The sequence below is a fragment of the Callithrix jacchus genome, chromosome 8 (genome assembly GCF_049354715.1).
Source record: "Callithrix jacchus isolate 240 chromosome 8, calJac240_pri, whole genome shotgun sequence".
NCBI lineage: Eukaryota > Metazoa > Chordata > Mammalia > Primates > Cebidae > Callithrix > Callithrix jacchus.
In genome coordinates this window covers 41,422,249-41,436,596 of record NC_133509.1, presented here as the reverse complement: position 1 = coordinate 41,436,596, position 14,348 = coordinate 41,422,249, and the positions used below count along the sequence as shown (strand labels likewise).

At 35.8% G+C, this 14,348-nt stretch overlaps 1 protein-coding gene across 1 annotated transcript in view; it reads left to right on the top strand.

Moving 5' to 3' along the window:
* Positions 1–14,348, top strand: part of WDR72 (WD repeat domain 72) — a 210,639-nt gene that overhangs the window by 34,386 nt on the left and 161,905 nt on the right. The window contains exons 3-9 of the mRNA XM_009005469.5: positions 793–899; positions 7,172–7,250; positions 8,507–8,681; positions 9,672–9,748; positions 11,208–11,327; positions 12,248–12,393; positions 12,775–12,871. Coding sequence (XP_009003717.4) covers positions 793–899; positions 7,172–7,250; positions 8,507–8,681; positions 9,672–9,748; positions 11,208–11,327; positions 12,248–12,393; positions 12,775–12,871 — 801 coding nt within the window. The remainder of the gene's footprint in view (positions 1–792; positions 900–7,171; positions 7,251–8,506; positions 8,682–9,671; positions 9,749–11,207; positions 11,328–12,247; positions 12,394–12,774; positions 12,872–14,348) is intronic.

Below are 14,348 nucleotides of genomic sequence, written 5' to 3'. Positions count from 1 at the left end.
TTTTATATAACAGACTTGAGCATCGTGTGATTTAGGTACCTATGTGGTGGGGTGTCACGAGGTGGTGTCCTGGAACCAGTCCTCCACAGATAACGATGGATAAATAAAATGTATGTGTCACATACATTTTATTTATCTCTTTATCCACTGGCGGACACTTAGATTGTTTCCATATTTTGCCTGTTGTGAATAATGCTACAATGAACCTGTGGGTACAGATACCTCTCTGAGATACTGATTTCATTCTTTTGGATATATACCTAGAAGTGGGAATCCTGAGCCATGTGTAAGTTTCCTTTTTTTTTTTTTGAGGAACCTCTACACCGTTTTTAAAAATAGCTGTACCAATTTACATTCCTACCACCACATACGGTGTTATGGAGGGTTCAGAAAGGATAATATTCTCTCTTGTATTATTTTGTAAAGTTATTTTGAATTCTAACTCTGCACATTAATGTGCTACTCTTCTTGAGGGGACATTTTGTTCATAGGGAGCATCAACACAGACTTATTTGTATTCACAACCTAGCTGTCGTAAGACAGGTCTTGCAGTCATGGAGGCTTCGTGATGGACACCAAACCAAAACAAACAAAACCTGTGTACAACACAGTTCCTCTACCTAGAAGTTTGTTGGTCTGTGGATTTTGATATTCCATATATCAGTTTTCTTGAAACTTGTATACAGCAAAAACATAACAGAATTTCCTAATCAGAACTGTGTACTATACTGTGGTGATTTTATTCTTCAAACAGTTTACAATTATTTAAAAGCTCACTCTCGTTATTTCTAGATTTCAGCAAAAGAACTCCTATTTGGTCATTCAGCTTCAGTAACGTGTTTGGCAAGAGCAAGAGACTTCTCTAAACAGCCCTACGTTGTTAGTGCTGCTGAAAACGGGTAGGTGTGGTGTGTAAACTTTGTCCCCTTCTCCATTCCCTCCCCTTTTGAAAAACTACAATGGGATACAAGTTTAGGGCTGAAGGAAACCTTTGTGATCAACATGCGCCTCTCACATATAGGAACATTTAGATCATGAAAGTGTGAATAACTTGTGCAGTGATGCCAGGGAATGTAATCAGTATTATGAAGTCTCACGCAATACTTTCGTTGCTGGAATGGGACCAAGATAAGCATCTCAACATGTGTATCAGAGCTTGTGGCACTCTTCCTGGGTGAAGGTTAGTGAAAAATGCCTAGTATTCTAGAAGCAGCAATAGAAAAGTCTAGGTGCTTGTCTTTTCTCATGTGGTAACTCACTTTGATCTCTTAAGCAAACCCATCCAAGTGTTTATAGCTTTACAAAACAATTGAATAGTTACAATCTTCGTGCTGTACCCTTGTCCTTGTTTGATGCTATTATAAACTAACAGGCTGGGCATGATGGCTCATGCCTGTAATCCCAGTACTTTGGGAAGCTAAGGTGGACGGATCACTTGAGGTCAGAGTTTGAGACCAGCCTCGCCAACATGGCAAAATCCTGACTCTACTAAAAATAGAAAAAATTAGCTGGACGTGGTGGCAGTGACTGTAATTCCAGCTACTCAGGAGGCTGAGTCAGGAAGAATTACTTGAACCCAGGCAGAGGCTGCAGTGAGCTGAGATGGCGCCACTGCACTCCAACCTGGGAGATTCCATCTCAAAAAATTAAAAAAAAATCAATGAAACTAACAGAGGAGAGGACTCAATTGTGAGTAGAATGGTAGGAGAGAGATTGGGGAAGGGACATATCCAGTGATTTCAGTGCCGTTTCATGGGAGCAAAGCTTGCTCCCATGAAATAAGACTCACCTGTAGGAAAAAGCCCCACTGATGGAAGAAAGACTACGAACTAGGCTCCTGACGAGTTATTTGCCAAAATATATTTAGGAATGTGGTATCAATTCAGTGTGCATTTGTGAATAAGGGGTTGGGCTTGCTAGTTGAGACAAGATAACCCTCTCCCTGTAATCCCAGCACTTTGGGAGGCCGAGGCAGGTGGATCACGAGGTCAAGAGATCAAGACCATCCTGGTCAACATGGTGAAACCCCGTCTCTACTAAAAATACAAAAAATTAGCTGGGCATGGTGGTGCATGCCTGTAATCCCAGCTACTCAGGAGGCTGAGGCAGGAGAATTGTCTGAACCCAGGAGGCAGAGGTTGCGGTGAGCCGAGATCGAGCCATTGCACTCCAGTCTGGGTAACAAGAGCGAAACTCTGTCTCAAAGAAAAAAAAAAAAAAGATAACCCTCTCTTTTGTTTCTAATCCAAAGGGAAATTATATGCTTCTGGATTCTGAAAACTGAAAGAATAATGAAGAATCAAGGCCCATCTTGTATAAACAGAATAGTTTAATAAAATGGCTAGTTGAACAGATATCAAATAGATACCTATTTTCATAGCTTATAGTAAATCATTAATTGTAATATTAGAGGGATTGAACTTTGGATATGTCTAAAGTGAAATGTCCTAATCCATTCCTTTTTTAACCTTTGTCTGTAGTTTTCATTCACTAGGTCTGCCACAAAGTCTGCTACACAAGCTGAGATATTTATTCCCAATCTAGAGAATTTGGGGGATGGTGAATTTTTTTTTTCTGGGACAACATGAAGAATTGAGAAATATGTATAGTTGAGAAAAAAATGTGAAAAGTCTCAGCTTCAGGTTTTTGCCCATAGTAGTCTAACTACAAAAGAGAAACAAGAGTTACTGGATATGTTTTTGTTGAAAGATAAATTCAGCTGTATGAGCTCTGTAAATATTGATAACAAACCTAGGAGTTTAGTTTCCGTCTAACCAGCTGTCCTCCTTCGCTGGGCTGATTTGAATTTTCTAGAAGTTTGTTCTTTTGAGGTTTCTAAACCTTATTCTGAATCTGTAAATACTTCTTAGGCAGTACCTAGATTTAAAATACTGTGTACTTAGAAAATCTTAACTTTGTCCACTGGAAGTTATTACCCTTACTAGGTTTGCCCCATTGTTTTCCAAACAACAATGCATTTTTAGATTTGAGGAGTCCTGGATATTGGCTATGGACTTAGCATTTTTGCCTCCGTGGTAATCAGAGGGACTCAGAGTTGCTTTATGGCCACTGTTTAATATTTTTCCCAAATTAATATTTTATTTGTAAGCATACATCTTCACATTCAGCAATCACAGAAAATTCCAGAATAAGAAAAATAAACTATTGGAGGTCTGATGTTAAAACAACAAATGCCAAATAAAAAGAGAGGATCCGATAGGTAGACAATGAGAAAAAGCAGACTATTTACAAAGGAATGTTAATCAAGCAAAGACCTAACTTTCCAAGAGTGAAGACAGCAGTGAAATCCCTTCAAAAAGTGGAGAGAAAATATATGTCAGCTTGGAATTATATATCCAACAAAATCACCTTTGAAAAGTTGGGGCAAAATAATAAACTTTCAGACTAACAACAACTAAGGGTGCTCACTACCAACAAACTCTCGATAAGTATAATAATACATTTCTAAATGATATTCTTTAGTAAAAAGAGCGATGACTTCAGAAGGAAGATGTGAGATGGAACAAGGAATATGGAATGAAAACCAGCAAAGTTGTAGAAAATTTAAACAAACACAGACTATAAGACATAATGCTATTTATGTACACCCACTCACACACACGCAATTCTGGTTAACAACAGCGTATACTAATGTAGTGATAAGATCCCACATATTCTGATGTTTTAGAGGTGGGTAAATATGTTGATTAACTTTAGACCTTAAGCTATATTTATATGTTTACATTTCAAGTATTGTTTAGTAGCTACTAAAACAATAGACAAAAGGAATAAAAAATGAAAGAGCATGTAACTTTCAATTTATAAAGAAAATATGTTGTTTAATTCAAAGAAAACAAAAATTTTTAAAAAATGGGACAAATAGCACAAAATAAGTTAGCTGAAGTAAATCTGAATAAAATAGTCATTCCAATTACATTTTATCAGATGTATAGTGATCAAAATAAGGCTAGTATAACTGTATTAATATTTTATATAAATGTGTATATATACTTAAATTTTAAGGCAAAAATCCTTGGTACCAATAGAAAGGTTTATTGCTTATAAATAAAAATAGTCACTGGCAAGAGATGACCTCAGAGAAGTAAGGGCAGCAGGACTTGGAGGACACTAGGAGAGTGCTTCTCACACCTGAGCATGCACGTGCAGAGTTTGTTTAATTACAAATTTCTGGGCCTTACTACCGAAGATACAGATTTAGTATGTCTAGGCTGGGGTCTGTTAACTTGCATTTCCAAAGCATTCCTAGGCAATGCTGGTACTGTTGACCCAGAGCACTTATTTGGAGCAGTGAGTACCCACATTTGAGGCAGTGAAAGAAAATGTTGGGTCAAGAATTAAGGGAAATTTATTAGTAATGAGATCATTCATTGAGATAGTGAACCGCTATGCTTCGTTTTGAACACGAAGGGGGTGAGCTCCTTAAAGTCAAACAGATGGAGATGTCTAAAAATTAGTTGCATATACAAATATAGAGCTCAGGTAGACAGGTCTGGGCTCCCAATAGCATAATAACAGTACCTGAAGCCAGGGGAGTAGATAACTTACCCAGAAAGAGAGTGTAAGAATGTTAAGAAAGTATAAGACAAATATCTAAAGAAAACCAGCACTTACAAAGCAGACAGAGGAAGAAGAGGAGTCTGAGAATGCCAAAGAAAAAGATGAAAGTATAAAGGAAGACAAGGCAAAAAATTTGAAAAATGTCATAGACTTCCAATGCAAGATGGCAAAGCAAGTATTTATGTTTATCTCCTCTCCTTCCAGGCACTTCTTTTAAAGTTTGAGCAAAACAATAGTGTTATAAGCATACAAATATGAGAAATAAGAATGAGGTTAGGAGAAAATAATATATTTCCAAAAGATAGAAAATGTGTGGAAGAATAGTGGCTGATACATTTATCCATGGAATATATTTTTATCGAGGTGCTGAGGTTGGGATGTAAAGTAGAATATGACTAAAAAGTGCCCCTTTTCAAGGAACTTGTAGTGAGAATATAACAATTTTCTAATTTCGTATGTTGTAGACACTTTCATCTGTGTTTTTTATTTCATTGAAATAAAAATTTAAGATTTTTAAAGATTTTTTAAATTGTTAAATTAAATTTTTTATAATGAAAGTTGATTTTAGCTATGTACAAACTTAGGTGACAATTTTAAAAAATGAAAAGTTCATACTTTTTAGTAGTTCGATTTCATGTCTTACTTTTATGTATGTAACGTATACAGTCCCAGGTAAGATGTCAGTGTTACATTTGATACACCACAAATTTACTTTCTTTTATTAAATAAAATTGATAGGCAAAGAGTGAAAATTTTCACTTTGTGATATAGTTGCATTTTTCAGATTTAATACAGAAAATAAAATGATAAGCAAACAAATAGGGAAAGCAGGTAAAGTACTGGGGTCCAAGATGGTTTAAATACATTAGTATTTTCAAAGGAATTTTCACTGATGTCTAGAGCCCATTCCTGGAAAATGTGAATTAATTGGCCTGATTTGATATCTGCATTTGGTCAGCCATCAGTATTTTTTAAAAGTTCTCAAATAAGCCTAATGTATAGCCAGAATTTAGAGCTACTGATTTAGGAAAAGGCTAGAAAGAAGTCAGCTGATCAGGTGCTTTTCAAAGCCACACATACCAGATCCCAACACAGAGTCACGGAACTGGAATCTCTGAGGTAATTTTTGGAAAAGTATTAGGTGGTTGTTGATGCATAGCTAGAGGCAAAAACCTTGTCAATAAACTCAAATCCCTTAAAGAGCTAAACTTTTATAATGTTGACTGCTTAAGGTTCAATTACTTTAACTTTGAGATACATCTCTTTATTTTATAGAGGCATTATTAGTTTGCTTTACTTTTGAGATATATTATTTCAATATTTACCTTCCTCCCAATCTTACTGTTTAGTACATACACACAGAGATTTTTTCCCCTCCTGTTTTATAGAACTATATGTCTTTTTAGGTTACCTCAAATCTTTTTAGAATGAGGTTGGATATAAATATAGGGAAAAAATCTATGACTATTTAGTGTCTATTTCTAGAATGCGATTTCTCAACTCAGCACTAATGGCATTTAGGAAGCGATAATTCTTTGTTGTGGGGGACGTCCTATGCATTGCAGGCTGTTTGGCAGCCTCTGTCCACTAGATGCCAGTAGTGTGTTCCTAATTCTAACAACCAAAAATATCTCCAAATGTTACCAAGTGTCCTCGGAATGTAGGGGGAATAGGAGGTAGCTAAATCACCCCAGTTTAAGAACCATTCATTTAGAAGATTGAGTTCCAGTGTTTGGTTAGAAAAATGAAAAAGCCCACAAATGCCAAAAGCATGCAGTTGTTAACATAATTAGTCTATATATTTTGCTTCCTAATATAATAGCAGTATCTCCTTTAAGGTCTATAAAACTTATGTTTTTCTTGCATGAAAATTTTGCTTATGTTTTAAAACTGTTAAGACTGAAGAATATTACCAAACAATCCTGAAACAGCCATTCTGATTTTTGTGAAGTCATATAAACCACCCTATGCTGGGTGTATTTTGTAACTGTATTTTAAAACGATGTCTTTGTAATATATAACCAAGTACGAGTTTTTCAAATAATAACAGTTTTCTAAATATTAAGTGGCAAGGATTATTTCAGAATTTCAAGTCAGAAGTAGCAGAGATAAACTGTTATCAATGATAGACCAAATGTAGCCTCTTGGTGGCACTGTTTGTTTTTACAAAGATGATACGTTGGCCTCAGAAGATGCAGCACTTGATGCATTATGATTTTCAGAATATATAGTTTAAGTTCAGTGAAATAAAGCATTTTCAAGAGGATACAGTTTCCATGAAAAGATTGTTCTACTGTCACCAAGAGGCTGTGATAGCTGTATCCCCACAATTTGTTGTAGGCTGGGTTGTCCCTAAAGTAAGGTTTGCAGGCTGGCAGCAGGGTGTAATTACCCAAACAAAAAGATACAGATACAGTATGTCATCCCTGCTAATGACCACAACATTTTCTTTCCCAGTAATCTGTAACAAAAAGTCACATAAATGATCAGGCTGCACTTAAGTGCAGCACTGAAGAAAAACGTGGTGGCACAAAAATTATTCCAGCCAATTGATTGGAAATGACAGAGAATAATACAAAGTTGTCTCTGCTAGGGAGATGTGTGTTTGGAATGTCACCAGTGGACAGTGTGTGAAGAAGGCTACGCTCCCTTACAGGCACACTGCAATCTGTGTAAGTACGCTCACTTCCTCCAGAGCATTTCCGGATTCTGCAACTTGTTTAGGGCATTTGCAAATACACTACTAAAGAAGTATCTTTGGAGAATATTCTTTTCTTGAATTTTTATTTTGTCATGAGGGTCGAATATCATCAGTAATCATCTGCTATTATGGCATTTTTCTTTTCCAAAAGGTATTAGTCAAGCAGATTTTTCCCCTGATTCTTTCATTTGTGTATCTTTCTAACAGATTTGAAAGACAATGTCCATATGTTGCCTTAGTGACACAAAACACACATACTTGTACACATGTAAAAATTCAGTGTTAATGATCTGCTATGTTATAAAGCATAATTTTTTCTCTCATTTCCAATTTTAAACCCTATTTTTTTGTGTGGATAGGTTCTTAATTTCTAAATGTCTTATTTATGAAATGAGAGCAAGCAGCATAACCATAACTTTTATGATCACTTCCCAATCTTTAAAGCAAATCTTGGCTTTTAGTAGATGATTTCCAAGCATATGCAGTGTGGTTGCATGCTTCCACTGGTGTGACCATGTTTTTAAATATTTTATACTTTTAGTGTTGATGATTTGCATTGCAACATTTACAAACTCTCTTCTATTTATCTGGGAATAAAATTCTGCAGAGAGAGCTGGTTTAAAGTAGAATGCATTACTTGACCTTTAATAAAAGATTTCCAAAACTTATTTGGCACAATAATACTCAAATGCCCTTCAAACCTTTTATTTCTTTTTAACATACAGAATTGTTGCTTGGGTAAGGAACAGGGTTTTGTTGTTGTTATTAATTTTTTTTTCTTTAAGAGACAGGGTCTTGCTCTGCCACCCAGGCTGAAATGCAGTGGTGCTAATGGCGGCCTCAACTTCCTGGCCTCAAGCGATCTTCCTGCTTTCATGTCCCAAAGCACTGGGATCATAGGCATGAGCCACTGTGCCTGGCCCCGTGGTTGTTTAGTTCCAAGTTGCACTCTAGAAATAATATAAGTGTGAGCTTTCCATAATTTAGAATAAAATCACTCCTTCCAAAAGGTCTCTCTTTCTCCAGAAAAATCATGAGTTGCAAATGAGACTAAAGTGCCAGTGCGAGTTTGGAATAACTGAACTAAGAAAAATTTGAGCTGCGATTCAGTTCAATACCTCAATTGATCGTAAGCTAAAACTAAAATCTAGAGAGGTCTTCAATGTAGACAAATTATGTTAACTTCTAGTTATAATGAAATGTTTGCTTTGATTTCCATATACATAGTATTACCACTGCTCATTCCGGATGACAGGAGAAGGCTGGCTTCTTTGTTGTGGAGAATATCAAGATGTCCTCATAATTGACGCCAAAACTTTGGCTGTTGTTCACAGTTTTAGATCATCTCAGTTTCCTGATTGGATCAACTGCATGTGCATTGTTCACTCCATGAGAATTCAAGGTAATAGTTGGATATTATCTGACAGTAAGAGATCACATATAAAAATATCTACTTTTTGAATTATTTGTCAAATTATTGGTCAGGAATTCAGAAAGAATGCTTCTTTATGATTACCTATTAATGAGGATACATCTATAATACGTCTGATCAAGAAAAACTAAGAACACCCATGCCAGTGGTTCAAAACATTGGAAAGTCAGCAAAAGGTTATGATGAGGTGGAAAGAGGCAAATCTGTTTTTTACTTTTGTTTTGTTTTTCGAGACGGAGTCTCACTCTGTCGCCCAGGCTCTAGTGCAGTGGCATGATCTCAGCTCACTGCAGCCTCCACATCCCACTTTCAGGCAATTCTCTGCTTCAGCCTCCTGAGTAACTGGGATTACAGGCACATGTCACCACACCTGACTAATTTTTGTATTTTTAGTAGATACGGGGTTTCACTATCTTGATCAGGCTGGTCTTGAACTCCTGACCTTGGGATCCACCCGCCTCAGCCTCCCACAGTTCTGGGATTACAGGCGTGAACCACTGCACCTGCCCAAGAATCTGTGTTTTTATAACCAAGTTCTGCTTGTTACATTTTCAGAGTGACGAGCAGGTTTTGCTGTGGATTGGTAGGACTCCTGGAATTTTGCCCTCCTGTATCTTCTGGATGTAGTATTGATAATTCAGTTCCTGTAATGAGCGACTGCAAAGGGAAGCGGAAGTGGGCTCCTCACTTACTTCTGAAATAGGAAGGCTTCATGTTATGATGATTTGCAATGCAGTTCTGCTTCTAGCGGCGCTCTTCTATCTAGGAATCACTTTGAAACTTTAAAACCGATTTCGAGCATGATGTAGAATGTTTATTTTTTTCTAGTTAAAAAGTAACTCAAAATATTAGAATTTTCCATCTACACAGCCCTGCATAATTCTCAAATGACTATGAAATGATTTTTACATGCCCAATTACATCCATGGAGCTTCTATGTTACTTTTGTTCTTTTTACAGAAGATTCTCTCTTGGTGGTATCAGTAGCTGGTGAGCTCAAAGTATGGGATCTCTCCTCATCTATCAACAGCATTCAGGTTGGCTTGGGAACCCTACTCTTTTTTCACTACAATTGAAGCATATTTATCAAAACTTATAAATTACAAGGCTATTACATGCTTATTGTTAAAAGTTCAAATAATATAGAAGTGTATAAATTCTACCACCATAATCTCCCCCCATCCATCTTCCAAGGGGCGACCATTGGTATAATTGGCTTGTAGCCTTCCAATCTCTTCTCCATGTATATATAAATGTTTTCATTTATACACACACACATACGCACAAAGATTAAATTTTAATTAAAAAAAATAGCAGAGTATCTTTCTGGTCCTTACAGCAGAAATCCCCCTTTCTTCTAAGTATGTGTTAACAGTGGCAGGTAAATGACTATAAACCACTGAGAGGCACGTCCCTGGGGAGTCCAGTGTATTCACCTCTTCCCTGACATCAGGCTACAAGTTGAGATGATGGACGAAAGAACAACCATACTATTTGTATTGATGACAAAATTATTTAGGCTTCCCCAAGGAGCTCTGGGCTCTCTTTAGGAATTTCTTGGTTGAGGAAGCCTAGGAATTTTGTTGGTATGCTGAGCTCGAGAAATACACATCCAGCATTATCACAAACTTATTGGGAATATAGTAATCTATGTGCCATGTGTTGGCACTTTGTTCAGCAATTAAAATACTAGGCGAGGCATGATGGCTTATGCCTGTAATCCCAGCCCTTTGGAGGCCAAGGTGAGTGGATCACCAGAGGTCCAAAGTCTGAGACCAGCCTGTCCAATATGGTGAAACCTTGTCTCTACTAAACACACGCAAAATTTTAGCTGGGCACGGTGTGCACCTGTAATCCCAGCTACTTGGGAGGTTGAGGTTGGAGAATGGTTTGAACGCAGAAGGCAGGGGTTGCAATGAGCCAAGATCATGCCATTGCACTCCATCCTTGACAACAGAGCAAGACTCTGTCTAAAGAAAAAAATTAAAAATAAAATAAAATACTGTAGGGCTTTTCTTAAGTCATCATTTTACATTTTTTGTTTGACCTTTCTGCTATGTCTAACAGTCTATAGCTTATTCTTAATCTTGACATTCTCAGCATTCAGCCATAGTTCCCCACAGAATGTTTGCTAAATGATTGTATATAATAAGTTCTTGAATCCAAGAGGATTTCCTGATCACAGCTTTTTTTCCCCAAGAAATACATCCTTTATTTCTTTAAAAACATTTTTTAAGACTTTCAGGAGTACATATACAGGTTTGTTATAAAGATAAATTAAGTGTGGTGAGGGTTGGGTGTACAGATTATTTCGTCGCCCAGGTACACAACTTCTATTGCAAAGTAGCTTCTTAGTTCAAAACACTCAAAAGGAAACTCAAATACTTTTCATTTTATAATGGTGTGATCTACTTGAGATGTATGGGAAGCAGGTCTTCTCATGACTGTGTATAAATTACCTGAACTAGTACTAAAAAATTTTCTTTCCTTTTGAAGGAAAAGCAAGATGTCTATGAAAAAGAATCCAAGTTTCTTGAGTCCTTGAACTGCCAAACAATACGATTTTGCTCATATACTGAGAGACTTCTCTTGGTGGTATTTTCTAAATGTTGGAAGGTATTATAAAATAATATAATAAATATCAGTGATATGCAAATGTAATTTGTCTTTTTTGTTTTGTGCAAAAATAATAATATGATTTAAATATGATAAAATTCTCTATAATAGTATTACCAGAACATGGAATAATGTCTTTTATGACTGACATCTTAGTTTCTAACTCTGTAATAAAATTGGGATAGATTACTACATATTTAATATCATGGTATGCAACAGTTTTGTATCTCAAGATACTAGATATGCAGTAGTCTATTCTAATTTTGTTAACAACAAACCATAATAACAATGAATATTTAGCTCTAAATTATTTTCAAAATTTGGTGTCTGCACTTTAGAACTAAAAATATACTTTTCACCTAATAGTTGATTATACTTTTAGATGTTTTACTTTTCTATTGGATTTAAGAGGGAATAACATTATTTTCTTGAGAATATGTTCACTGACATTTCCCAGAAGAAAGAAAAGCTAAGTTGCCATCATTTCATAGCATTTATTTTTCTTTAAAGTTTTGTATAACAGGATCGGTTAACAAAACTCTACAGTCTTACTTGTATGATGATAATGTATTTTTGAATAAAGATTTAAAAGTATATGGTCTAACAAAACATTTATGTGATATACATTTTTTATGTGCATAATAAATTTTCAAATGTAAAACTTGGTCTACTCATTACGGTTTCTATGTTTAGTGCACACACTCTGGAATGAAATAGCCAGATGAACTTTATCCACTGAAACCTACCCTAAGATAAATATGAGTAAATAAGTGATAGTAAAATATCATTTTTAATATATGAGTACAGTATGGTCTGTTATTAACACTATGATGTTATATTATTACTATCAGAATTTGTATTTACCTTATTGGCAGATTAGATTTCAACCTTTGATAATGTGCATCAACTTTATATTTTAGGTTTATGATTATTGTAATTTCTCCCTTCTGCTGACTGAAGTTAGTAGAAATGGGCAGTTCTTTGCTGGTGGAGAAGTGATTGCTGCTCACAGAATCCTCATATGGACAGAAGATGGTCACAGTTACATCTATCAGCTGCTGAACAGGTGGGCTCAGATGGGAGCGGCATACAAAACATTCAGGTAGAAAATGAACTTTGGGAGGTTTATTATGTAAAAATCCCTGCATGCTGCCCATGATCAAAAACCAGAACAAAACAACTTTGGCACTAGAAGATTTACTGGGGGCTTCATAGGCTTCAGCCTTTGTACAAAACAGCAGGGGATGGAGGAATGAGATTAACCATGTATAACTTGTACAGCTGGTGCTGGGTTTTCAAAAAGTCACTTGTAATTATTAACCCAACAATTTCTAACTAGAGTTTAGAAACTTGAACGATACCATCCGGCTTTTGAAAGTGGGAGGGGGAAAAAAACGAATAAAGAACGCCGAAGTTCTAAACTTTGCTTTTTATTTTTGCCATGCAGTGGGCTTTCGAAAAGCATATACCCTTTTGATGGAAGAGGGCTTAAAGAGACCGTTTATCCTCATTTACTGTGCTGTACTTCTGTGCAGGAAAATAAGGTAATGCAAGAAAAAAGTGAGTGCCTCAAAGCTGCTTCACTCTGTTTCTTGGGTAAGTGCTGCTTTGTCTGTCACAGAGTCAGCCTTGAAAACATCGAATTGAAGCATCCCATCACCTTGTTAATGAGAAAATCAACTTTAATTGTCAATGGCTACCAAAGAGAACACTTCGTCTCTAAAAATCTACTATTTTTAAGACTGTTTTTTAAGTTTATAATGAAACGATATATATTCATTACAGGAAAATTATAAATGTTGAAAAGAAACAGAATTTCTATTTTCACTGCAATAAATATTCACTGAGTTTTTTTTTTTTTACTTAGCTGTATTTACTTATTTTGATTGGAAAACTTTCAAGTATTTGGGAAGTTGCAGGAGTATTGCAGTAATTACTCATATATGCTTTACCTAGATTCACCAATTATTAACATTTTTCTATATTTACTTTCTCATTCGGTCTGTCTCTGCATTTGTGTGTGTATGTATATATGTACAAGCGCATACACACACACACACACACACACCACACTTTTTTTTCACGGACCCTTGTGACAGATGGTTTGAAAAAACATTGTTAACATTTTATGTATCCACTCCAATTTTTAAACTTTATGAAATGTTTTATTTTTTTTTACTTAATCATAAATTGGTATCATTTTCAGTTGTATTTAGCTATTCTTACGAATAAACTTTCTTGTTAAAGCAAATATAATTATGCTTTTGGCAGAGAGTCGAGAATATAATTGTGAGCTTGTTACTTGACTGAATCATACTCTTGACACCCCAGTAAGCCTTAAAATTTAAGCAGTTATTTCATTTCAGTAGTGTTATCCAAAGTGTTTTCTTTTCTTAAGCCTTTGGACTTTGTCATCAGTTAATTATCCAAAAACGTATTTCATGGAGAGTGGACGAGTTTTGAATTATTGATGTGTCAACCAAGGAAGCATGCTACTTTTAACAGAATGATGGTTTGCTTAATTAGGCAGCATAGCTGTTGGAAATCCTATAGTTCAGTGATTGTCCCTTTAACATATCTGTGAGGTTTTGCTGTGAAAACTTGATTAAGAAACTGTCAGCCAAAAATTAGAACCCCAAGTGCCACTGGGGCACAAGCAAACTTTATAATTATGACATGCATCAATGACTATTTCTTAAATTATTTCTGGGCAGCAATAGTTTCTGGTTTTGCTATTGATCACAAAAGCAGTATTGGGGCTTACGCAGAAAGGCATATTTAGTTATGTTTTAAAGAATCTGCTGTTTCCTTCTCTTTAGCTTTGAATGCATTTTTACAAAGCACAGTTTGCCCTGAAAGCCAATTATCAGTTGTGCCCTTTTGGGGCTTCTCATTCCTACAAATTTCAATGCTAGATGTAACCATGAGGAAAGAATACGACAACTAAAGAAATAACTAATCTCATGGGAAGTTATCTTGCTTTGTTTCTCAAAATGTGAAAACAAACTTATGGGTTTTTTA